This window comes from Streptopelia decaocto (genome assembly GCF_964273445.1).
Source record: "Streptopelia decaocto genome assembly, chromosome: 12".
NCBI lineage: Eukaryota > Metazoa > Chordata > Aves > Columbiformes > Columbidae > Streptopelia > Streptopelia decaocto.
The window spans coordinates 8524017-8549641 of NC_138667.1; the positions used below are offsets into that span (position 1 = coordinate 8524017).

The following is a 25625-nucleotide window of genomic DNA, read 5'->3' on the forward strand; positions in this document are numbered from 1 at the left end:
GGGAGTGTTTTAATGCGGTTTTGAGAAATGCAGATCTGAGCAGGAGCCTGTGGGGCGGCCCTGCCGGCGGTGGGGACAGTCTGGGCACCGCGGAGCCCGAGGCGGACGGCTGAGTCACTGTAGGGTTAGGAAAAAAAGAAGTGAATCCCTGTGTCGGGTGCGCTGTGGTTGAGGCTCTGGGCAGCCCGGGGCCATAACGGACGGTGGCCCCAAACCAGGGCGGGCCGGTCTACCCCGCCCAGCTGTCCCCAGCCGCCAGCCCCCTCACCGAGCCCGGCAGTCCGTCCCGCCGCCCTGAGGGCGCGGCCGCCACCGGCGGGAACCGGCTCCCTTAGCCCCGCCCCGCCCGCGACCCCTCCCCGCAGCACGTGACCCCGAGGGAGGGGGGCGCGCGCGCTGCACCTGTCAGTCAGCGCGTCACTTCCGCCAGTCGGCGCCGCTACCGTTGGGGACCCTCGCTCGCCCAGGCGCGCTCGAGCCACGGAGCGGCTGCGGGGACGGACGGCGCCCGGGTCGGCAGCGCGGAGGCCGCGGCGGACGGCGGGGACGGCGGCGGCCGACGGGGGAGGGGGAGGCCTGCGAGGAGAGCGGAGCGGCGAGGAGAGGCCGGCGCCGGCCCCCGGGGTAGGAAGAGGCGGAGGAACCTGCTGCCGGTGGTGCTGAGGACGGCGGGGAGGGCGAGTCACCCGGCAACGGTGAGGGGAGCGGGGCGCATGCGCGGGCCGGGCGGGGGTCGCCCCTCTGCGGCGGGGACGGCGGCGGCTCGGCCCGGGCCGGGCTGCCCCCGTTAGAGGAGGCTTGTGGGGGAGGGAGGGCGTCGCGTCAGCCTTCAGGAACCTTCTGGGAGCTGCGCTGATAAGGGGCGCGGGAACTTCCTCGTGTGGTGGCGGAGCCGGGCGCGCCGCGGGGCTGCGCCGTGCAGAAGTTGCTAGAGCCTCCCGGGGGAGCTGTCAAGCAGGGCGGGCGTTCCCCAGGCTGCGCTGGTGGCGATGGGACCTCGGAGCAGCCCTGACAGCCAGCAGGCATCTCTTGGCTCTTCCCGCGGAGTTGTCTGCCGAGCCCGTTCCCTCCTCCCCCGGAGGATCAGCGTTGTCCCCCTGCCCTGGGGCTTGGCACGCTGACAGCCCGCCAGCTCCCTGCCAGCAAAGTTGCTTCCAGAAGTTAGAGAAGGGTTGTCACTAAATCTTCTGTGAATACGAAGGCAACGCTGGCATTAAGAGCTCTAGCTCATGGACTTAATGCTCCAGCCTGTGACTAAACGTATCGTCTGAGGAATCTCTCAGTGTGGGCTTCCATTGTTCTTGGAAGCTCCCTGAGGGATTTAAACATTTGAGTGCAAATGCTCCTTGCTACCAAAATTTGCTTTAACGTGAGATGTTCCAGTGTTAGGGTATTTCATGCCATCTTGAAATAAAGCCCAAAAGAAACAACCCACCCCTGCAATCAAACAGTGCAACTTGAACTTTTAATACACAGATGACTTACTCTTGAGTTCCTTGTTCTGGCTGCATTTTGAATTTTTACAAAATTTGTTACTGCTGTCAGACTGAAGGGGCGGGGAAAGGTAATGAATGAAGAAAGGAAATATCACCTGATCTCTCTTGCCTGTTTAAAGAAAATAAACTGAATATACCAAACTCTATACAGTTGTTTGTTTTTTTCAGGCATATATGTTCCTGAGTATCGTCAGGCATGGAATAGTTAGCATGTGACTTTGGAATAAATTGTTCAACTGGATTAGCATTAATGTTGGAAGTTTTTCTGTCTTTGTGCAGTTTAATCTGCCAGCATTAAAAAAAAAAAAAAAAAAAAAGCTACTTTGTTCTATATGATAACAGATTCAAATTCAGTTGTTTCATTAGTCTATTTGGTGGGTTTTTTTGGTTGGTTTCTTTGGTTTTTTTTTTTCCTGCTCATTGCTAGTAAATTTGTTGGATAGATTTGAAGGTATTTAGAATCTCTTTTTTAAAATCTGCTTTATCCCTATGTTGTCTAGCACCATAGGGATCCTTTCCTTGTCTTGACAACATTATAATGATGAGTCAAATATGTCGACATTTTCAAAGCATCAGCCTGGAAATTTACACTATTATTTTAGAAAAATCAGTCAAGTAGAGTGTTTCATGGCTACATTTAAAGAAGTTGACTGGGGGGGCTCCTGATAATTTCTAATGCTTGCAAATTTTGACATGACACTATGTTAAAACATCTGAGTTCGGCAAATGATAGTTTTTATCTGCTCAGTCTCTGGGCTCTTGCTGTATGCACTGCTTGTAACATTGGAGGCCCTTCTGACAGCTCATTAAGAGACTTAATTTAACGTTTGTCCTGAGCGGCTCATAATAGGAGACCTGTGCAAGCAGTGACACTTTGCTTTCTAATGTACGTAACAGCATGTTTGCAAAAGCAGGTGAGGCCAAATAAATATTCCTTGCATTTGGAACAGACATTAGTCAAGTTTGGTGAAACCCCTGAATTTCTGTGTTTGAAGGCTTTTTGTGGTTTTGCCTTTTTCAAATACTCAACCTTTTGATATCTGCTCAAACGTTTATAGCTCAGCAGTGATGCTCTCTTCGAAGGCTCATTAGAAAATGAGGAAAACCTGCCAAGTCCGATTATTTAGTTTGGATTTTTTTTGTTGTTGTTGTTGTTTGTGGTTTTGTTTTTGTTTTTTTTTTTTCCCTCCCCCCCAAAAAAGAAGCTGCAGCTCTAAGGAAGAGGAAGTGATGTTGGCAAGAGAATGCCTTCAGCTTGTCCTTCTGTTTTGTGGGTAACACCAGATTATTTTTTGCTGCCATGTTAGCACACAAAACAAAAATCTGAAACACCTGAGGAGGAGGTACAGAATTGAAGGAATATGAAATCCTCTATGAAGGGGTCTGAAAGAGGGAGTTTTGTTACTTGTCATGCAGTTTTTACGGTGACTGATATATCAGTTATTCATTAGAGAGGCTCTGTGTCTCTTGTCAAAATTATATTGAGGCAGAGAATAGAAGAATTTCACATTGCTCCCTGGAAAGTTAGTAAACATAGTTCAGAAGGTGATTATGGTGCTGAAAAATCAGCCCTACCAAAAAAACCCCATGTTTGCAATGTATGGGTGGAGTCGTTCATTACAAGAAATGGATAATATTTTGCAGCTGGATCTAGTACCTTTTTCTGATTATAGTGAAATAAATAGTTCTGTTGTGATAGTAACAAACAGTTCTGCTCCTATGGTTTCTCACCTGTGAATGTGTGAAATTTCATCTGGTATATTTGTCCTAAAAGGAGAAAAAGATGACTAACTTGAGCTTAAAATAAAGATACTGCATTATGTTTATGTTCAAACAGCTTGTAACAAAGACTGTGGTTGCAGAGGCTCTTTCATATTCTGAGGTTTAAATGGTTTATTTTCTTCACTGTCTGGACATTTGTAAGGACATTGGGTGAGGCAGCTGCTTGGTCAGAAGAGGGATCAGGTGGGAACCCCGAGATGTTGTCCAGGTTCCAGTCTCACCGTTCTTTTCATATGTCTCTTCCGTTCAATATTCCCTGCAGTGTGTTCGTGATTAAAATTTGTGCTCAGCTGTGTAGGATAATAATACTTGGGCAAAATTGGAAAGATGAGAGCTGGAATCTTATGAATGTGGTTCCTTCTTCCTTTATATTTTTTTAACGTGTATAATTAAAAGTTTTTTTTCCCCTTTTTGCTGAACTTCATGTTTCATTATATCTGTTGTCTTGTTGGTCTCTTAATGTAATCAGGTTACCTAATTTTAGTGTGCAATGTCATTTCTAAGCTTGTGATTTTTGGTGGTATCTTCAGATTTGGTCATGATCAAGTTGTGACAAGAATTGCTTGTGGAGAAAACCTCATTAGCAGTCCTCTCTTTTTTTTTTTTTATTTTCTGTTTTTCCTCCCTCCTCCCCCTTTCCACTGTAATTCAAAGAGTCATTGCTACAGAACTGAACTCTTCATTGAAAATTGTTAGTTTCTCCTACAATGGGGATGCTAAGAGTGTCTCTTATTTTGGTGGCATGTGGTCATCATTCTGACAGAGGCTGTGTTTCTATTGCAAATGGGCTCTGTATTATATTTTGTAATGTTGAGTTCCACTGTATATTTCTGCTTAGCTGTTTGGGAGAAACAAGCTGATGATAAATGTATGTAATAGGATAACTTATGTATAATAAATTAAGTGCATTATATATTTATAGTTTTTTAGTGTCTGTGAGGTAGCTTGACTTCTATTCCAAAGTCTGTTTTAACAGCAGTGGCAGTTGTTAAGCTGCCTTGGTTTTATCACTTGAACCTCTCAGGTTGCATAGTTTTACTGATATTTTCTTCCTGTCTCTTACCTTACTATACTTTTATAATACCATTGCACCCCTGTATTATCTGATGAAGTGGCAATTATATGTGTGTGGTTGGTGGAGTACTGCTTTACTTTGGGGGGAGGCACGTAGGATGAATATAATTAGCTGTTGCACAAGATACAAAAGCCTTTTTATTTATTAACTGCTCTTGGTAAGAATGTGATGGGATCTGTGTGAGCAGGAAGTTTCCTTATAATTCTGCACATGTGCATTGGCAGCGGCAGCTGAGAGCAAATCTGGCAGGGTTCGGTGGTGGGTGTGAACCAGCAAGCAAACATCTACTTTGGTCTGGTATCGCTGATGCTTTTTTAGTTAATTCCTCTTGCTACAATATAGTTGCAGAAGGATTATGAGTTACTGTAATGCTGTTAAAAAGCCTTTGGATTTTATCAAGTAAGTGAATGTGTTACCTTTGCATATTAAAACACTTGAAAATCAGTTAACAGATTTTGGTAGTAGTAGCTTGCTCTTTTAAAATATGAGTGTGTGTGAGAGAGTAAACATGTGAAGGCACATACATGCAAGTAGTGAGCTTATTAATTAAGGAGCTGGTGTTGCATTCTTCTTCTGACTCCTTTTGTGATTGTGTGCAAAACGGCAACAAGCTTGGTTTCTTTAGATTCTGATTTAAGCCATACGCAGACAGGTCAGTGAGGAGTTAATAACCATACTAAGAAACAAAGGGAGCAGGAAAGTCACATCTGTCTGAAAAGATGTTTATTTTAATGGGCTTTCCTTCAAGAGTACAAGTTAAATTCTGTAGTTATACTGATTTTAAAACCTTATGGCTTGATGGGGAATATATTCCGTACACGATCAGCTTGTTGAATTAAAATGACTGAGCCAAATTATCTGTTTTGCCAATCCAGACTTTTGACTAAAATGCCTTTCAATAGCTGATTTCACTGGCAGTCAAAAGATGAAATATTGCTTAAAGAGTCTATTTTAAGGTAATCTTGCTCATTTTAAAACTTCTTTCTTTAAATAGTTTTTGTTTTGACTACTCAAATATATTAATGAGTACTTCAATGTGGCTTCTAAATTATTCTTACATGGAGGATATTCTGTCTCTTCATCTTCAAGTACTCGCAGAGCTCTGCATGCTTTTAACTGTGCTCTTGAGACAAGTATCATTTATCCTTTTCTATGTCCTGACTGTGTGGCAGTGTTCTGTTTGTTTGCTTAAAGCTTGTGGTGGAGTATTTTTCAGGGTTTTTTTGTTTAATTTGTTTTGTTTTTCCTCCAAGCTGTGTCCCCTGCCCCAACCTGACCATCTTTTCAATTTTGACTAGATTAATTAAAATGAGCAAAATAATATATTTTTCTTAGCTGAACAAAAGCTGAAAATCAGATGAGCAAAGGCTCTTCTGCCCAAAAGCATTTCATCCATTCAGAAGCTAACAGTAGTTCGAGTACACAATTGGCATAAATGTCATCAGTTAGTGTCAGTTGTTATAATCGTGACATTAAAAAAATCCGTTTCCTTTTATCTTGATAAAACTCAAGAGCAAAGAGCACAGTGCCGGTTGCCATGTTTTTGAAACCATAAATTAAATGGTGTGTAGCACGGCTGTTCCCGTTGGGCTGTGTGTTCCCTGCCGGCCGGTGCACACGGGTGTCCTGGGGAAGCCTCCCTGGTGCTCTCGCCTGGCAGCTGCCTCTGGATCGTGTTGTTACATGAGGAAAGTTTCTGTGGTTCCAACTTGGAATCTGTGTCATAAGTTTGGGCCATCATTTTGAAATTTGTAAAATCTGTTATAACTTTGAACATTTGAAACTTAGCTAAAAAAAAAATTCTTTATTTGGATTTAAAAGCTTGTTTACTACGTCCATCTAGAGGGACATCACAGATTTTGCCTCATTATAAGTCATGTAAGTAACCGCATACATTATTTTTATTTATCAAATACACAGTAAGAAATTCGAAACTAATTTTTGAGACACCTTAATGCTCTTATGGCATTTTATTTGTAAATAAACCTCCTTATATTGCAGAAAGCAAGCATTTAGGACCCTGTGGGTGGCTTAAAGGACAACAGCACTGTGGACTGAAAAAGCCCAAGTCTAAATTTGAGATGTATTTCCTGAGAAGTAGGGACAAGCGATTTTACTGCCCTATATCACTTTTTTTTTTTCCTATCTAAAGATCTTACATTTAGTTTTTATTGTTCATATGTTACAGAAAAAAATCACTGATGATTTCTGCTTATTCCACAAAATAATATACTAAAAATAGAGCAGAATGGCAGTCACTGGTAACTTCAGTTTTGGCTTCACAGACAATATGAATTATTTGCTAGACAAAACAAGCAAATAAAGCAATTACTTAAATAGTTGAGACTTGTGGCAGAAATTCTGCATGCAGAATTAATGTTTTAATTCTTGTGGTGTGGTTTCAGTTTGTAGCCTTTTTACTTGTTTATTTTTACTTGTCCTTTCATTTCGTCGTTTTAAGGAAAGGTGGTGGAGTCCTGAGGACTTTAATTTTAAATGACAACATATATTTGTAGTTCAGCCAGTGATGTAAAAGCTGAACTGAATTTAAGTCTAAACTTTCTTATGTATTCCTCAAATATTAACAGCCATGTATTCTGTGTTTTCTTAGTGGCATTTCATATGTGGGTGTGAATACTTCTGTAGTTGCCAAGATAAGTGAATGCTATTATGATGGCAAAATGAAACTCGTGGTGCTATTTTCCCAGCAGACTCCTTATTAAAAACAAAAAGCACAAAAAAAAACCCCTGAACCAGATTTTTTTTAAATAACAGAAGACAGAAAAGGACTACACAATACAGAATGAAACTTAATGTTTTACCCTCATTTAAGACGCTTGGACTCAAGATGTTGCATAGGACATAGTATGATTTTTTCAGTCTCTTCTAAAATTGCAATAAAATAAGTGGTCACAGTAAGGTGTATTTTTAGTTTTGTGTAGTTAAGTTTTGTAGAACATTATTGTAGCTTAGGGGATCTTTGTAGATGTTTGTAGTTACAAGGTAGTTTGTAGTAACAAGGTAGATTGAGAAAGATGCAACCAGAATATTTATAATAAAGCACAAACTAGAGTGTGTGGGGTTTTTGTGTGTGTGTGTTTGGTTTTTTTTTTTTTTAATTAATTGTGTTTCTCTTGATAGGACTTGGGAAGCCTGTAGGTTTTGAAATTGGAGTGCAAAGCACATGTACAAAAGGGTCAGGATAATATGGACAAAAGTAAGAATAGTTGATTGAATGGATCAGCTCCCGTTTTCTGAAACATTTCATTATGGCAAAGTATTGCTTAGTATTTGTAAAAGACTCTAGAAATCATTCTGAAGCTTGTATATCTTGTTCTGGTTTTCCTATGTGTCTCCATTGAAGTGGTGTACTTAGGAGTCAAGGAGAGCAAGCGGGAAAGCTGTTCATCAATATCAAAAGTAGAGATAATAATATTTAATTATTAACAGTTTCTGAGCCTCTCCTTCAGTTTTACAGTGTTGGAAATAACAGGAAATAAAACTTGCTGGAAGTCAGGTAACTTTTTAAAAGTTTCTAGCTTTTTCTAGACTTGGTAAATATCAGATGCATTGTATCACAGCCTGTGAAGGTCAATCCAAACCTGCACTAAAAGGCAGAAGGCTTAAACTCTCTGAAAAGAAAGTGTTGTGTGTTATGATATTTTTGAAGTGTATGTGTATAAGGATATGTGCATCTGCGAGGGTGAAAATTGGCCTTTCACTAATTCTTCTAGGTGCTGGTAAGGCATATAAAACTTTGTTTAAAGTACAAGCTTGGGCTGTAAATCTGTTTTTTCTCTAACAATGAGATAACCAGGCGGTTTCAACTTGATCGTTATGTTGCCAAGCTAGTTAAAATAGAAGACTTTTCTTTTATTCATGTCTCCTGAATGAAATTAATATTCACGTAGCTTATTTGTCTGCAGCACCTGGTAAAAATGGCTGTGCTTTTATGTCAACTAACTTGGCGCAAAGTTATCTTTGCTAAGAAAGCTGGACTTCAAGATTGTTCGTTTGGTGTTGAATTATAAAGTGGTTGTTTCTAATTTGCTTTTTTTATTAGGTGATGCTTGTTTTGAAGGTTTATTTGTTTGTTTTAGCAAGGCAGCCTGGAGCATTGTAGCAGATCCATCAAAGATTTTTTCCCAGCTGCCGTGAACTCTACAGCTGGCTAACGTGAGACTGTCTGGTTCCTTGTGGATAGATTGACTTTGGTAGGACTTGAGAAAACAGGCTGTGTGCATCTTCATATTTTAAAAATGGTGTGATATATTTGGGTTGATTAAAATTACTTGCATGCAAAGATTATGTTGACAATCAATATACCAAAATAATGAGAAAAATGGCTAGGCAGTGTCTTCATAAATTGTAGGAGAGTCATGAATTGTGACTGCTTCACTGCTGAAATCTGGCAGCATCTTTTAGTAACCAAGAATGACAGATTTGTGCCTGTTGACTGGAATATAACCCTTTATTTTCTGTTGGCAGCTCATCTGGAGCCGTGATCTTAGACCAGAATCCACTTGCATGAGACGTGTAGCAGGTTTACAACCTGTGTGTAAACAAGACAATAGATAGAGACGGATGACAAGGAGCAGGAAAGAATATTGGTCGGTAGTACTTATATCAATAGGCAAAGATTTAAACACTCGTAAGCCTGAAATATTTTTTCCCCTAGATCTCAATGCAAGAAAATTGTGAGGAGGATGAAGCAGTCTTGTATACAGCTTATGGCCAGCTCCCTTATCACAGGGGTGCAGTTTGGGGAGGATTGGGAGCAGGAAAATGTTATTTATTCAAAGTATTGGAAGGACTGTATTCCTGGTGTCATAGGCTAATGAATGGACTGGTATTTTGGTACTGATAGGAGTGTAGTAGTTTGTCAGGACTTTGAAAGTGAAGGTGAATTTGATTTATTCTGATGTGGAATAGAAGCAAGAGCCAATGTGGGGGAACAAAGAGAGGGAAGGTACTTTTTTCAAGTGCGTCAGCTGAATGCTCATATCAGTCTCAATTTATGAAACAGAAGGTTTCAGTGTATATACTTTAAAGCCAGGGAAAGTCTTTTTATTGTCTAGTTTTGGTGATGTGTGTTGTGTTTGCATATGTACATTGCAAGCTAGTTTTGCCCAGTTATAGTTGCTTGAGTTTAATTAGTACAGGCCATGGGTGAGATCAAGAGACTGAGACGACTCTTTGGCCGTATCTGGACATCAAATCAGTTCCACTGTGTCATGAAGCTGCAATTGAAATTTTTAGTAATACAGAAAACCAAAAGTCTATTGCTGTGGTTTGTAGCTATTTTGAGATCTGAGAACATGAAAAATGCCCAGATAATCTGGAGTCTAAAAGGTGGCAAAACTGTGGGTGGTTCTGGGGAATCTAATTGGGGGAAGTTCCATCCTGTACCCAGATCTGATGATCGCTTGGATGTTAAACTGGCAGTTAGGACACAAATCAACTTTCTAGAACAGATGATCAGTACTGCTGAAGACCAGCTGACTCTTGATGTTGTTCCTTAATTAGGACTTTTTTGTTCATGCCATTTAAAGATAATGTGTTAAACCAGTGCCGGAGATCCTTCTAAAAATTTTATAGCCATTAAATGTTTTAGTATAGTAGGTGCTATAAAATGCTTCTATGTAACCTACTGAGCCCTTCATGATCCTTTGGAAAAAAGATAAGTCCGAAAATAATTTCATAACTGTAAGGCTAAGATGTCCCATGTTAACTTGCAGTTTGTGTGGTTAGCTCCTAAGCAAATAAAGGGATTTGCTTTGTTGGGTGCTCTCCTGTGAGCCATGTCAATGTGGTCCTTACGCTTTCTTGTTCAGAACAAGGAAGTGATGATTTGACCTGGAGAATTCTGCAAATGTGATGTTTAGACTTGTGACTGAGTTTAAAAATGTTGAAAACTTAATGGTCTAACAATATTTTCCTTATTTTTAGATTAACTGCTGAAGTACTGATCGAGTTCTGCTATTCTTCAATGAGGAACTACAGGCTGATCTTTTGCCATAATCTTAAACAACCATAAATGACAAAAGAATGCTTGGTCAGTGAGGGCAGCTGGCGCAGAAAACATTTTTTAAACTCGGCTGTTTAAGTACTCTGAGGTAAGTTTCTTAAACTACTTTACTCAGGCTATAAAAAAAAGATTAAAAGGAAGTAGAGAATTAAGTATGTCTAATCTATTAGAGTTTATCAGTCTATTAGTAAACAGAGAATTAAGTTTGGTTGTAGTACTTTGACTAACAGGATGGACTTTGTTCTATGTGCCATTCTTTATGAAAGTGATTACTTGCATTTAAGTAAGTATGTTTTCCTTTTTAAAAATTTATTTTGAAAAGACATTTTTTTCTTTGCTAAAAGAAATATTTTGTTTTTGACAATGTTTTGGTTTTTTAACTGACACTGCCTTTGGTAATAACGTTACCTATCTAGATCCTGTATCAAAGGCTTGCAAATAAAGCTTGAGCTTGTGTGTGATAGGAAGAATGGAATCACTGAGTATCTAGAAACTAGTTTTGGGAGGTTTATTTTCAGTAAATTTTTTTCATTTGATGCAGGTGTTGAAAGCTTTATTGTGTAGACCAGAAAATGCCAAATATATCAGAAATTGATTGCAGTGCAGTTGTGTATTACAAAATACTCAATAATTTCATGTAACTAAAACCTGGGAGTTTGGTTTGGTATGATCCACTAGTTTCACTTCCTCTGGAGAGGCTTTTGTGTTGGATTTTCAAAGCCTGACTGATAAATATCCCATTAGAAAATGTACTGAAGAATCTAGCCCTCCTAAAGTACCTTAGAACTTAAGTAAGGACATTGTAACTAGAATTTTCTGAATTTCCTTTGCTGCTATATGCTCTTATTGGTCCTCTGTTGAGGACTGAACAGAACACCTTGGTAATAGTCATTTATCTAGTTAGTTGTATTTGGAATTTCTACAGAACTTTTCATTGAATCAGTGAACTGATTGAGAGAGAGTGGAGGGTATTTGCATTAGATAATTAAAGCACATTGTGTTACAGATCAATACATTCAACAGTGCACGCTGAAGTATGGTTTTTGGTTTTTATTCCTCTTATTTGACAGAAAAGACAGCTTTGATTTTTGGCTGCAAAAAGATATGAGGAAGAGCTCCTCCCCTTCCTTGAGTAACTGCAACTCTGTTCTTGCTAACAAAATATTTGGAATTCCACTTGATGAGCTGCAGCAAGAAGGGCAACCAGACAATGAGGTTCCATTCATAGTCCGCCATGTCGTGGACTATATTGAGGAACATGGTATGTATTATCTTGCTGTACTTCAAATAGTATTTTAGCTGTTATTCTTACAGAATAGATTGTGTTTTTTGAAGAATATTTGTTTTCTTGAGTTACTTATATTTAATTGGATGTGATGATTTGTTTTGGTGATACTTCCTTTCTTTCCTTCTTCTGTTATGTTCGATTACCACTGTTTTCTAGCTAATGCAGTCAGCTCAGTAGGGCACTTCATATGAAATGGTGTGGTTTAGGTATTGCTAACATTTACCTTATTATTGTATTGTTAGCTGGTCATAAGAGTGTGTTTGCTGCGAAAAAGACTGCTGGAAGTCTTGCAAAACTGTTGTCCAGAAAGTAATTCACTGAGTATGTGAATTGTGTGTATCTGATTATCAGTATTTTCTCATATATTTGTACATAGTAGACCTAAAAGCTTATTTCCGCAATGTCTTTCTAACTCAGGGGGTCTGGAACAAGAAGGACTTTTTCAAGTCAATGGGAATGCTGAGACAGTGGAGTGGCTTCGGCAACGATATGATAATGGAGAAGATGTGGACCTGGTTAAAGAAGCAGATGTACCCTCAGCTATTAGCCTTCTTAGATTTTTTCTTCAAGAACTTCCAGAGCCAGTTATCCCAGGCAGTTTGCACACACATTTGATGCAACTTTCTCAAGGTAAAAAATATTTTTGATTCAGTGTTTTTATTTTTTTTTGTCAGAAGAACAAAAACCAGTATTAAAATGATTTTTTTTAGTGGCCCTAGAGTTTCTTTGGTGTTCCATGGAATAATGTGTGTATCAGAAGGCATTCCAATATACCTTTTCTTAGCACAAAATCCAAATAAAAAGGTCTTTTGTAGCAAACTCAGTATAGGTTCAAAGACAGAGTTTATCGATCATGCAGGAAAATAGTGAAGCTACCACAGATCATGCTGGTTGGTTCTGAATATTCCGTGTTGTTGTGTGGGAGTACTAGGACACTGGTCAAAGCCAGTGGAATCAAAGTTACTCAACAGTTTCCCACCACTGGTGCTTTAAAAGCGCCAGGGAATGCTTTTGTCTGATTTTCTTGTTTTTCCTCTGAATTTCACTTACTCTGTCTATGATTCTATGGCACTTAAAGCTTTTCTTTACTAGAGAAGAGATTCTGATGTCATATTTACTCTCCCACTGTGGATTTTTATCAGCTTAAAATTCATTTGTAGGATTAAAAAAACCTGTTGTCAACATATTGTTGCTAAGTATGTTTTTTCATATACTACAAGAACTTGCCCTTTCAAATTGACACCCATACACTGGCATAGTATTTTCTTTACCAATTCCCAACTTGTCTATCTGTATCTCCTCTCCTGGGTCTTTTGGCCCCTGCTGTGTTGAGTGGTGCTGGAGTTGAGTCACAACTTGACCAGTAAAAACGTCATCTTGCAGCTCTATGTTAGTGATGTCCTCAAAGGGTGCCTTGGTCTCGGAGTTCTGCACCCTGTGACATTCTGGAGGGTTCTGCTGGTTATCACTTTGCAGGAGTGTTGCTCGTTTTCCAATCTGTTTGTACTTTTCGTGAAGTGCTGGACTTGTTTTGCTTTGTAAGATGCACATATTTGTTTCATTTAATTTTCTGTTGTTGAGTTTATTCCTAATAAGAACTTGATAACACTTGCGATAGTCCTGTTTGTTCACAGTGGGAAGTGGTTTGTGGGATGAGTGAGTATAGTGTAGTTTTCATATACTGCTATGCTGTATTTACCAAGTGCTGAACTGGAGGGTCATCTGCAGCAGTGTGAAGCTGCTTCATTTGCCTCCCTTCATAGCCTGTATATCTGAAACTTTGAATGCAGGGTGTTTATCTGGATAGCTGGTGAGCAGACTGAGCACTCATGTGTGAGGCACTAAATAGTCTTGAGCTGGCAACAATTTTTGGAAGCTGCTGACCAGAGAAGCTTGTTGAGGCTGATGGTCTGTTTGTCTGTCCAGTGCAGTAATGAGAAACTGAAGTGGATAGGGAATTTCTTTAGTGATGTGTCTTCTATTTGGTTTGACTTAGCTAATGTATTGTTCACTGGACCTAACTAGCTAGTAAACTGTTACTTGGGTTTTTTCTTTCTGAAAATGATGATAAATAACAAAAGGATTGTTAAGCCAATAGTGCAGAATGTTCCTGCTTGCTCAGCTGATGCTGCTGTGCACCTTGGTTTGCAAGGTTACCTCTCAGGACTGGAACTGGGATTGAGGTATACTCGTTTGGTGTGACAGTGTATTCCCTTCTATGACTGGTAAAATATAGGTAAAAATTGGAGTTTTTTCCATCTCTGACTAGATGACTGTAGGAAGATTTACATATAGGTTGTTTTGGGAAAAGAGTTATTCTTCAGCATGTGAGTCCCCAGTTAGCTCCCTTTTGTTAAATATGAAAAGAAACTTCACTTAAAGTTGCAGTTTACTGTCCTTACTGTCTTTTTTAAAGTGTAAAGTGAGTTCAGAAAGATTTAAAGTTGTCTGTACCAAGGAAATCAAAACACATAAAATTTTAAATGTTATTTCCTGATACTAAAATTAGAGTTTCGGTTTCCTCTGTTCAGGTTTTGGCTTTTGGTATTTTCACTGTCTGATAGACATATCTAGGCTAGTTTTCAGAATTACAGTATCAGCTGTATTTTAGGCAGAGGAATTGCTCACAGAAACAAAAGTGGTAGTAATTTTGGATCCATATGTTACTTCTGGAATTTCCCTGTTTAGCAGGCCTTTTGTATCATTAAGTTAAGCTTACTTCTCAAAACGACACAGGCCATACCTTGTTATATAACTATATACAACTTTTGAGGCTTGTTCCATGCAGACCTGATGGCGGTTCCTCAAAGGCAAGTGATTTTAGTAACTCAAGTGTGAATTTAACCCCAACACGCAAAGCCATGTGTCCCAGAGGTGTATATTCACAGTTTACTGTTCGAGGACTTTGATTACAGATAAGAATGTTTTTTCCCTCTAGGTCTCTGACTTTTATTTAGAACCTACATTTTAGGATAAATTAGACAAAACATCTCAATGTCTATGTACAAAGTGATCTATCACCTCTCTCTCTTGTGCTCTTTCAAAAAGTTGATAAATATAAAATGTGAAAAAGCAGATACTTTATTTCTGTTATTAAAATATTTTTATTACATTTTTCAGATTATAATAATGAAGATGAATTTGGAAGAAAGTTGAGGTTCCTCTTGCAGCAGCTTCCACCTGTTAATTACAGTTTGTTGAAGTTTCTGTGTAAATTTTTAGCTAATGTAGCATCACATCATGAAGAAATTTGGTCGGCGAGTTCTTTAGCTGCAGTCTTTGGCCCAGATGTTTTTCAGTAAGTTAGTTATAAAAGTTCTTGCAGTGTTTCTATGTTGTTATGACAGTGTACCTCTGTAGTCTGAAGTCTTCACTACTGCATGAGAAACAGCAGCAAACACATGATATGTTTTGGGCAATGTCTTTCTCTCTGTTCCCCCTAACTCCCTCACCCCAGTTTTGTCTTAGTTTTTGCTCATATCTAAACAACAGCTTGTCTGTGAGCTATGGCATTAGAAAGGACTGATTTGATTGTTGCATTACTGTAATTACACTGAGGTTCAAATTGAGATAGTGTGTAAGATTACTATTTGTAGCGAGAAAGCAATTCTGGGAGAAAGCTGTTAAAGTACAAATGTATACTGGGGTTTCCTCTCTACAGGAAAATACTTGAATTTTAAGTAGGCCTCATGAAAAGTTAATTAAGTAAATAGTTGTTACTTCATCACTTTTGAATAAAAACTAGTATAAAGCTTCATAATACAGGAGTGTGAAGGTACATTTAAAGTTCTGTGTGTTGAGAACGGATTAGGGCTAATGGTGTGAATTGAAGGCACTAGTCAGCAGGAGTTCTTTGGGGAAACAGTTTGATTTAGATCTTGAAACTAAAACAATGTTGACATCTTTAGCATTTACACAGATGTGGAGGATCTGAAAGAACAAGAAATAGTTAGCAGAATAATGGCGGGACTTCTGGAGAACTATTATGAATTCTTTGAAAATGAAGAGGAAGATTTTTCATCCACTAATGATTTAAGCTCAATAACTGAGCAGGTAAAAATATTTTAAATGGCAATATATTATCACTTTAAGTATCTGTTATACACAGACGTTTATGAAAGATACGTTGAAATATAATTTTCTTTAGTATACGTTTTGGTAGTTGCTTGTAAACTGACAGAACCTGATATTTCCGCAAATGCATTTGTATGCTTGTGAAATTGTTGCTTTGTATTAAGTATAGCTATGCTATGTAGAAAAATACGTAAGGACTAAACCAACATAGGTGTTGTTATGCTATCTAAACAGTATAACTTTTTAATTACCTTTTTAGGAGTGGAGAACTGGTTTTTAAGCAAATGCAGAACCATACTGTTGTTGGTCTTGGTCAATAATATTTCTGGGTGTGTCTTACAGAAGCATGTAGGGTTTCGCACTCCATTTGGTGGTGATATCAATGGTGTTTCCCTATGCCAAAATTTTTGAATGGTGTTTCTAATTCTAAGACTTCAAAATATCGTCTTTATATTGGTGTGAAAAAGTGTTAAAATGAGAGAAACAAAGTTGACTAGGATAGAAATACTCTAGGTCCTGGTACACAGCTGTCAGGATTGTCAGATTCACCTGTCCACGTGAGTGATGGGATCCATTATCACTCTACTTTTCCTCATGACAAATTGAACTCTCTGAAGTTAAATACTATGTCATGTTGGGATAAATAGACATGGAGAGTTGTTAGGGACATGAAAATGTGGCATGGTAGTGCAAATATTGGCAAAATATTTTTAATTCTAACAAGTTGTGGTATATAAGAGCGAATGCATGGAAGAAGTACTTTTTGTATAAACAAAGCCAGGTTCATGGATTATTAATAAAATCTTGGCTTAGACCCTTCTTCAGAAATATGAAAAACTATAAACTGAATTTTCTCATGTTCAGTTGACTTAAGAAATGATGTATTTTCTTTAAAGAGGAAGAAGTGTAAATAACTAGCAGTTGCTAAGGAAAGTAACAAGAAATATTGAATTTTAAAAGCCCAGTTATCCCACAAACCTCTCCTCTAGCAAGACAGGTAAGGCAAGTACTGGGGCGGCTGGTTGCTTCCTCTCCATGGCAGTAACACCTCACCCGTTGGTCTGCTCTGCCAAGCGTGGGCAGCCCGGGCTAGATGGAGCAGCTTCTGCTCCGCCAGCTCTTCCAGCGCAGTGTTGCAGCTTTGCCGTGTTTGCTGTCTCCTCAGCTCCTCGCAGGAATAAGTCTAGCGCTGAGAACTGACACAGCCTTGCTGCCTGCAGGGAGCCGTGAAATAAAGCTGGGCTCTAACTTGTGCAGCTGGAGGCCGAGAACTAGCGTCTTGGTTTGGGATGGTTGCTGCTCTCTGAAGTGTAGTTAGTCTGTGCTCTCCCGCTTTGAAATGACTGACTTGTCTGTGGGTTTCCTAAGCATAATGGTGTGTTTTGGGTTTTTTTTCCCCACGACATTTGAGGCCTGGTGCAGAGTCCCTTTACTTCCGTGGTGTCTCCACCAGATGTCAACAGTGCACTTTTGCTGGGTCCTGCTCCTCCCAGCTGGAGCAGTGGGGTACGAAGGGCTGCGGGCGCCCCTGGCAGCGGGCTGTGCTGGGTGAAAAATAAGTAAATGCCTCCTGTCTGCCTTCTGTGTTACGTTAAACTTGTAAAGTTTCAACTTCTCATAACAGAGTGGTTTTCTTTTATACTTGTGTGGCAGATTTTATCTTTTTTGAGGTTCCTGTTGATACTTTGATTCCTGGGTTGGCGAGTTTGGGAGATCAGTAATCAATCAGAGTAGTTTTATAAATCACAACTTTGTTGTGTTTACCTTTTTATGTTTTAGACGTAGTTGCTTTTTAAAAAAATGAAGGTGGCTGTATAGAATTGTCAGTTAGCTATATTGTTTTTAAATTGGCTGTATTTTACTGCTTCAGTAGAAAAAAATTTCTGTGCTTGGAAACACAGAAACAAAAATAGGCAAGGGGCTTCACAAAAACTCCTCAATACTCTTGCTCTTACATTTGCCATTATAAATATTAATTCCATACTTTAAAATTGGGATTCTTAGATTTCTACATTGTCTTCCGCAGAAGGGTTTGAAAATGGTTCTCATACACAAATAAGAGTACCTATGGAATTATCTGTCCCTGTTTTTTATGTAGAGAAAGAAAGGTTTGTGCCTCGTGACTTTGGTATTGCTGGCATTTTGTTCTTTCTTGGTTCTGCTTGTGTTCATTTACTGCATCAAAGGTGCTTCTCTTTTTGGGTTTGGTCCAATGTTTGAAAAGGATTGTGTAGCTTATTTATGATGTGGGGTGTATGATTTTACATAAAAGCAAATATTATGTGCCTGTTTTTCTAAAACTGAAAAACCACAAGTATGTTGTTCCTATGCTTCTCACGCTCTTTTAATTCCTTGGACCTCTTAAAATAACTTTTCAAGGCATTGACTGCTAATAATTCTTTTTATTAGATAAACGATCTCTTGGAAGAGGAGGAAGATGTAAAGCTTGAGCAGTCTGAAGAACTTCCAGAAGATGGCACGGAGAAACCTGTTGAAAGGCCAGCTGTGGTGCATCTAGATATGACAGGGGGTCTCTCGGATTCCAGGAGTGTTACAGCATCAACAAGGTAACTTGTTTCTCCCTTGGAGTTTGGGTTTAAGTTTGGAATCTAGTCTGTTCTGTCTGAGAGAGAGAAGCTGTCAGCCTAAGTGGAGGTGTCTACAAACCGAAGCTGTAGAAGTGGGATATCCTATGACTATTTCTTGTCACGTGCTAGTGAGCAGAGACATATCCTTACATGACCCTAATTCTTTTCTAAACCTGTGGGAATTTGTTTGTCCAGGATTTTTTATGCCCACTTTGGTCAGGTGTTAGATGAGGAGAGTACTTTCTCATTTCACTAGATTATGGTGGAATATTTTTCATAAGAAATTGTAATGAGGACTTTGTAGATGTGATTACTTCCTGAAAATATGCTAGAGAGAGAAAACACCAGGGATGATGAGGAACTGTATATGTCCAAAAGTATAGTGGAGAGCAACTGGGATAATATTGACCATTAATGATTTCGAGGCTGGAATTTAGACATTCTAGAAAGGCCTTTAGTAGGAGCAACGTGGAAGAAATTGTGAGAACTTTGAAGATGTGGCATTTTGTAACGTTATATGTGAGACTTCATAGAATGAGTTGCTTGCAAAAACACTTGAGGGCCCAGAAAGTCTCCTTAATTTGAGTTGCAGTGAAGGCTCTCAATACGCTGTTTTGTGAAAATTGACTTGCTAATGTGTATTTGTAAAACACCTGAAGATCTTCAGTTAATTTAAACTCTGCCAACTAAATGTATCTTGGAGGCTGATGTTTCTTTGTTGCATCAATGCAGGAGTTACATGACTGGCACCTGTGCACCAGTTGAGGTTTAATTTAACTGCTTTTCTCTAAAAAGTTATTAGAAAAATGCATAGAAAGCCAAGGTTTTGCATTGTCCAAACAGGTATAACGCTGCTGAAGCTGGAGGGACCTGTGTTACCTGCCTAAGGGCCGGGTTGCAGAAGGAGCTGTTTGGAGAGGCTCTGCTGGTCCAGAGCTCTGAGCAAGCTTGGAAGTTGCAAAGTGTAGTACAGGCAGGAGTGGTGGAGTGGGAGTCAGCTTTTAATTAAAACCAATCCTCAAAGGAGAAGATGCACAAACTGGAAATGCTGCTTCCATGTGAGAGATGATTTGCACTCGCTAGTAACACACACATTCATGTTTTACATGCTTGCACTACACAAGTTTTAATTTTTAAGGCTGCTTTACTTGTATGATAAGTTTACATAGCATGTGTTAGGTATGGGCACTGCGTGTCAGAACTTGTAGGGTGGGGTGAGGAAGAATCTATAATAAAAGTATGACTAAAGGCAAAAGAAATGCAGGATAAGTTTTGTGCGTAAGACTGACTCAAGAGTGTGGATTTCAGGTTGAAATTTGTTCACCTGGTTAGCTGCACGCTTCCTTCTACTTTGTAGCAGGAATTTGTACAATATAAAATAATGAAACATAATTCTGGTTTGTAATTTAAATTATATTTTAATTGTTAATTATCCTATTCAGCAGCATACTTGGTTAATTTTGGTTTGACTTAAAAAAAAAAGTTGCTGCAATTGGAACTTCTCTAAAAGTGCTCCTTCCAATTAAAATCTTAAAACAATTTAACTATTCACAGGTATTTAGTTACTTGTGGAACGTGTAAGCACAGCAGTAGTGACAAACTCAACGTTTGAGAGTTTGAATTTGATAGCCTGAAGAGAAAAAACATTTATACTCAATGTTTAGGGTAAATTAAAAATTAATAGACATTAATTATGGTTGGCATTTTAGACAATTTGTGGGGAAGGATAGGGCAGAATCCTGTAGAAGAAGAAAAAATTTTGACTGTAAAACCAGAACAACTGCAGGAAACATTTAAAGAAAATAAATTACGGAGAATGAGAAAGTACGCTTTATTAAAGTTTTAACAACTATAAATACTGTAAATGTTTTTCTCAAACGTAAAGGCTTTCATAGTATGCATTTAATGGCTTTTTTTTTTTAATAGTTTCTTGTTGTCAAAAAAGAAGTAAATGTTAGTGCAGGTTTATTGAGATGTTTGTGTTGACATAGGGCCTGCAGCAGCTTAATAAGGGAAGAAGAGGAGAAGTAGATATCGAATATGATTCTTGTTGTTCCTTAACCTGTAGTTTTGTTGCCTCTGCTGTTGTCAGATTTCTGGGAGCTGAATGTCTGTAAATTTTTGGTCTCTGTGGAGAGAAGGAAAAGGACGCTGAGGTTGCATGTTCTGCATGTTAAAGATTGGTTATCTTGAGTCATACAGTGGGGTGTATGACCTTTCTTCTAGTTACTTGGCTGTACCTTGCTCATGATTTTGCTCACTACCTTTTTTCTTCATCCTTTCTGTTTGTTCTTTGTGAAACATCTGACCTTCATGCACTGCCTGGTGCTAATTTTTGGCTGAGTGTGAGAGAAATCTGGTATAATCATTAATGCAGGTGATTCAGTGATTGCTTGAAAATGGTATTTAAAATGAACCTGTTGATTGATCTTTGAGCCTGTTAACTGAATCAGGGAGCATTTGTTGCCCAGGAGCTGACATCGAGTACTTAAAGAAAATATCGTGTTGTCGGTTAGTGGAAGCCTTTTTGCCAGGGCTCTTTCGATTTTGCTGTCTGACTTTCGGAGAAAGAAACTGACTCAGCATTGCAGCTGACTTTTAAGACATGCTGTTGAAATCCTGCTCGGTCATAACTCCAGATTTTTCATCACTGTGCTTTGCCAAGCAGTATTTGCATTACTTATTGCACTTAATCTCAAATATTGTCAGTCAAAAGCCTGATATAAAAATCTCTTTTTTTTTTTTTTTCTTTCTTAGGGCTTTTCAAAATTTTAAGTGTAAAATATGAGCTATGACAAGTAGTAAGTTCTGTGAACGGTTTCCTTTGTCTGTATTAAATACAATAACAAGGACGAGCTCCTCACTGCTTGTGTGATATTTTTAACGTGTTTTTTTTGTTTTAATTAGCTCTGAACAGTGAGAGCCAATAATATTAACAGAAACTAAGTGAGCCAAGCAAGGCTAGCCAAACGCCACAGTTCCGTGGATTGCTAGAAAATATGTTATTCTTTTAGCTCAGTGCTTTCCCTAACATCCAAGTACTTGTCCCTACTTCCATCCTAGAAAATCGGTGAAAAACATGTTGGGGAAAAGCTTTTCCCGTGTTGATTGGGCAGCTGCTTGTCAGGAGTGACCTCATGTTGCAGTGGGGCTCTATTTAGACTGCAGGGCTGGGCACAGCGGCCCCGCCAGCCCCGCACAGCCCGGCCATGCACATCAAGCAGTTCTACCTCCAGTGCTCGTTCGGGCTGGCAAAAATCATCAGGATGGCCTGTAAAGTTCTGCTGCACAGGTAATTAGATGACAAGGAAACGCTGCTTTGATATGACTGCAAATAAGGCTTTTATTTTAAAATTACGGGAGATTTAAATGTATTCTGGAGGTATTGTGAAATGAAATAATGTCACAATTGATTTTTTTTTTTTTTTAAATGAGAAATAAGAATCTGTATACAGTCAGTAAATTACCAAGAAAAGCGGCAAAGTATTTTCTCTCTAGTTAATGTATTTTTCTGTCTCAAGGTATTTTTTTACCGGGACTCTTTCTGGGTAGAGAGAGAGTGCAGGAGAGATTCAGGAGTGGGTTAGCGTTAGGAAACAAAGATGTTTACCTTACTGTGTCTTGCTGTGTCATGCTGCGTTAAGACTGTGTAGCAGTCTAAATTACAGCTTTTTAAAAGTGTCCTTGAACTGCTGTACATGGGTTGGGAAGTTGTATTTTCAACTAAGAGCGATTGCAACATTACTTTCAAAAAGTGCTTAATTGCTAAAGTGATTAGTTGAAGACGTAAGATATTCTTTATGTAGTAAGAGGATTCTTCAGGCTTTGCAATACTGCTGATTAGTGCACATCTCTTGCTGAGTGCCTCTAATGCATCTAAAGGCGTTTAATGAAAAAGCTGGTGAACGATCCTGTGTCGGGGGCTGAAGGTTATGCAGTGAGATGGAAAATTTTGTTGTGAACCATGTCTGAAATCTCTTGGATTCTTCGGAGATGAGTTTGATTTCTCTTACCGTGCCCCCCCCCCCCCCCAGGCCCCCCCGTCCCCCGTCTTCCACAGAGTTCCTTATTGTCACAAGTGGTAGAAAAAAGGATTCCAGGTCGTCACAGTTTCCTATAAATAGTATTTGTACTTCTGTCCTTGACTGATTATTTTTTTTTCTCTTCTTTCCGCCCCTTTTTACAACCAGAGTGTTGCAGTGTTCTGGGCTTCAATTGCCTTTCCTGACTGTGTTTTAATAGGAAATTAATTTCAATTTGTATTACTATATATTAGTGCTTTGAGAAAGTAAGCCTACCTTTTATAATGCAGCTTTTGTAGAACTTACTGAAAAGACTGAGATGGGACACTTAAAACAACATTTTTTGTGTTTTGAATTTTTTTTCCTGATGTTCTTGCTTACGATCCTTCTCTTTTATCTTGTTCTTAGAGCTGAACTTATTCACAGCTTCAAGTGTTGTCAAAACAAAAACTGTTTATCAAAAAACTGAAAACGCTTTGTACAAGTAGTATGTCTGTGCTGAACTGTGCACACTATTATCCATGAAATGTAAATATCTGAAGTTGTGAGCTATTTTTTACCATTTCTTGGTTTGAAAGGAAAAAAAAACAAGGTGCCAGCATGTTTACCATCAGTTGTTTGATCCAGCAGCTTTGAAATTACTGGCTGCAAGATCTGGCTCCTACATCAGGTGTTTTAATTTTCCAAAGCTGGCAATGTCTGTTTTGAAATAGTTCAGAGCTGTCTGTTCTGTCAGAGCATTTGGAATAGATCTGCTTTGTTTATTCACATAGGCAAACAAACACACAAATCATAACATGAACTTGATTCAAAAATCATGTTTCCATTAAAAACAAGCAAACAAACAAAAAAACCCCAACAACAATAAATGCTTACCAAAAAAACCCCAGAAATTAGAAACATTCTTTAGTGTAAGAAAATGAGTATCAATCGAAGGTCTCTTGCAGAGGGAGGAGCTGCTCAGGTCTCCAGTGGAGCAGAAGCTCCTTCCAGTTTCAGGGTTGCTTTTTGCATTCTTGAAAATAATATTTAGTACCAACTTTGACTACCAACAATGTTGTTGCATGATACAGAGTAGAATGAAGTTGTTTTTCAGCTTTTGGGGCTTAGTTATATATAACAGGGAGAAAAAGCATTTGTTTACCTCTTAGTTGACATGAAGTTAGTGTTTGTTTGTTTTCTGAAAAAGACACGAAAGTTGCAACTCGCTGCCATTTACAGTAGTGTTCTTTTATGTAATGCTAAGCATTTTTACTGTCGCTTTGTCTAAATCTCAAGTACTCTGTTTATAATAAGAGCATTTGGATCACATTAATGGAAAATTGAAGCGGGAGGGCAACAGCATGAGTTAACTTACTTGAACTGACTTGTGTTAGTTACACTGATTGCCACCCCCCAGGAGTTTACCATTCCAGGCCACAGGGGCCTGTGCTGGGACTTTTCCAGCTGCTTTACAAATGTCCGGCTTGTGTCTCAAAACCTGGGGAAGGTACCTGCCTTGCACCTGAAATGCTGCTGTCCTTGGAGAGCACTGCAAGTCTCTCGACTGCTGCGGAATAAGATTATGCAACAATCTGACAGGCAGGGAGGAATCTCGATGAGTTGCGGCTGTGGAGGAAAGCAAAGTCATTTGGAATTTGCTTTAGGCAGCAAGGTTAAAATCTGCATTCTTAAGCAAGGTGTCAGGAAATCTTTGGAGACTGTGTGATTAGTATTTCCCATGGGAAAGACCATACATCTGAGAGCTTATAGTCGCCTAAGGTATTCAGTATTGGCTGTTAAGAGGCAGAAATCTGCACTGCTACTTCTACAACTTCCTGTATTATGATAGCATTCTTTAATTTTTCTTCATCTAAATAATAAAGGGGCTGCAAATCATTGCTTTCTTTACATATTTATTCTACTTTTATTAGCCGCATTACATGCACTCTTCAAGTATTTTCTAGGTTGCTTTCTCTTGACTTCAAGACTTTTTTTAGTGTGATAAGTTTTGCATTGCATTAACTTATTTATTCTTTATTGCAGTGCTCATATCTCTCCCATAAGTATCTTGCCAGCCTCTGCAGAGTAAGTATGATGAAAATATAAAACATTTGAGCTGTACTGTTATTGGAACATGCGGAGAAGATATATCTTCTTTCAAGAAAAAGAAATGCAGTAGGTTTGATGTTTACAGTTCTGAATGAAGGTGTTCTAGTGTGAGATATTTCACTTATGGCATTTAACACTAATGTGAGAAAAACCTAATGTGTGCAAGTGTTGTTGACTGCAATAGCATGAGAGGATAGTATGGCAGAACCTGGATTCCAAACCACTTTGATTTTATACTTAGGTGTTTAACATGATGACAGCATTCACATTTTGTTTTTAGCACCACTTCACAAGGCAAATACTCAGTCGATGTTGAGTACAGTTCAGTGGAATTGCATATACAAATGTGGAGGAAAAATAAACACATGATTCCAGAGTTAAAAATGGGATAATTCATAATTGTGTTTTTGGATGCACTGGCTAAGAAGCAGTCAACAGAGTAGTCTGTTTTTAAAGAAGAATGTTCTTTTCTGATGTATATTTGGATATATCCTGTCCCCTTCATCAGGTACTTGCTTATTGTCTCTGCAGTTTGTTGGCTCTTGCCTTTTGAGATTACAGCCCCGTTCAGGGGGGTTGCAGCCAGCTGAGCTGGACGGTACCTGCTCCACGATTGACCCTGACCTGGATTTTACTGTCACATTAATGTGTCTTATAAGTTTTTGTGTATAGTTATTAAAAAGTAAGTTAGTCATTATAATGTGTTGATTACTCTTTAAATACTGTTAATATACTTCATAATACTTCACGTAAATCGTATGAAATCAAAGATAGTAGGTGCAGTAATTTCCACTGCCTTTTTGGAAAAGTTAGACTCTTTTTGCCTTGAAGTACTTGGCATCAGAGATTCCTCTCGTGTAAAGTTTATCTCTACCTTTCTGTATAGTTGATCAATGCAAAAGGAGAGTTCTTAATATGAATTTTCTTTTTTCTTTCTAGCATTTTAGAAAGAACAATTAGAGCAGCTGTGGAACAGCACCTTTTCGACCTGCAGAGCAGCTTAGATAACGACCTTAAACATATACAGCAACACAAACTGGGCTGTACCAATGAAGCAAAAACTCCCAGTGTGGATGAGGAAGGATCTAACAACCAGTATGTTTTGTTGTTGTTGTTGCATCTGTAATGCATTCCATAGGATTGTATATCTTAACTCTTCCAACGCAAACTACTCCAGTCAC

At 38.9% G+C, this 25625-nt stretch overlaps 1 protein-coding gene across 5 annotated transcripts in view; it reads left to right on the forward strand.

Annotated features, from left to right (window-relative positions):
- The first annotated feature begins 474 nt into the window (after positions 1–474).
- Positions 475–25625, forward strand: part of FAM13B (family with sequence similarity 13 member B) — a 46302-nt gene continuing 21151 nt past the window's right edge. The window contains exons 1-9 of one of the 5 annotated variants that reach the window (XM_082063980.1): positions 475–695; positions 10303–10469; positions 11452–11642; positions 12087–12299; positions 14790–14967; positions 15578–15722; positions 18153–18310; positions 24379–24420; positions 25384–25539. In XM_082063980.1, coding sequence (XP_081920106.1) covers positions 11486–11642; positions 12087–12299; positions 14790–14967; positions 15578–15722; positions 18153–18310; positions 24379–24420; positions 25384–25539 — 1049 coding nt within the window. In that variant the 5' untranslated portion in view covers positions 475–695; positions 10303–10469; positions 11452–11485. Of the gene's footprint in view, positions 696–10302; positions 10470–11451; positions 11643–12086; positions 12300–14789; positions 14968–15577; positions 15723–18152; positions 18311–21508; positions 21624–24378; positions 24421–25383; positions 25540–25625 lie in introns of those variants that run through there. The other 4 variants (XM_082063977.1, XM_082063978.1, XM_082063976.1 and 1 more) reach the window with 4 other exon arrangements.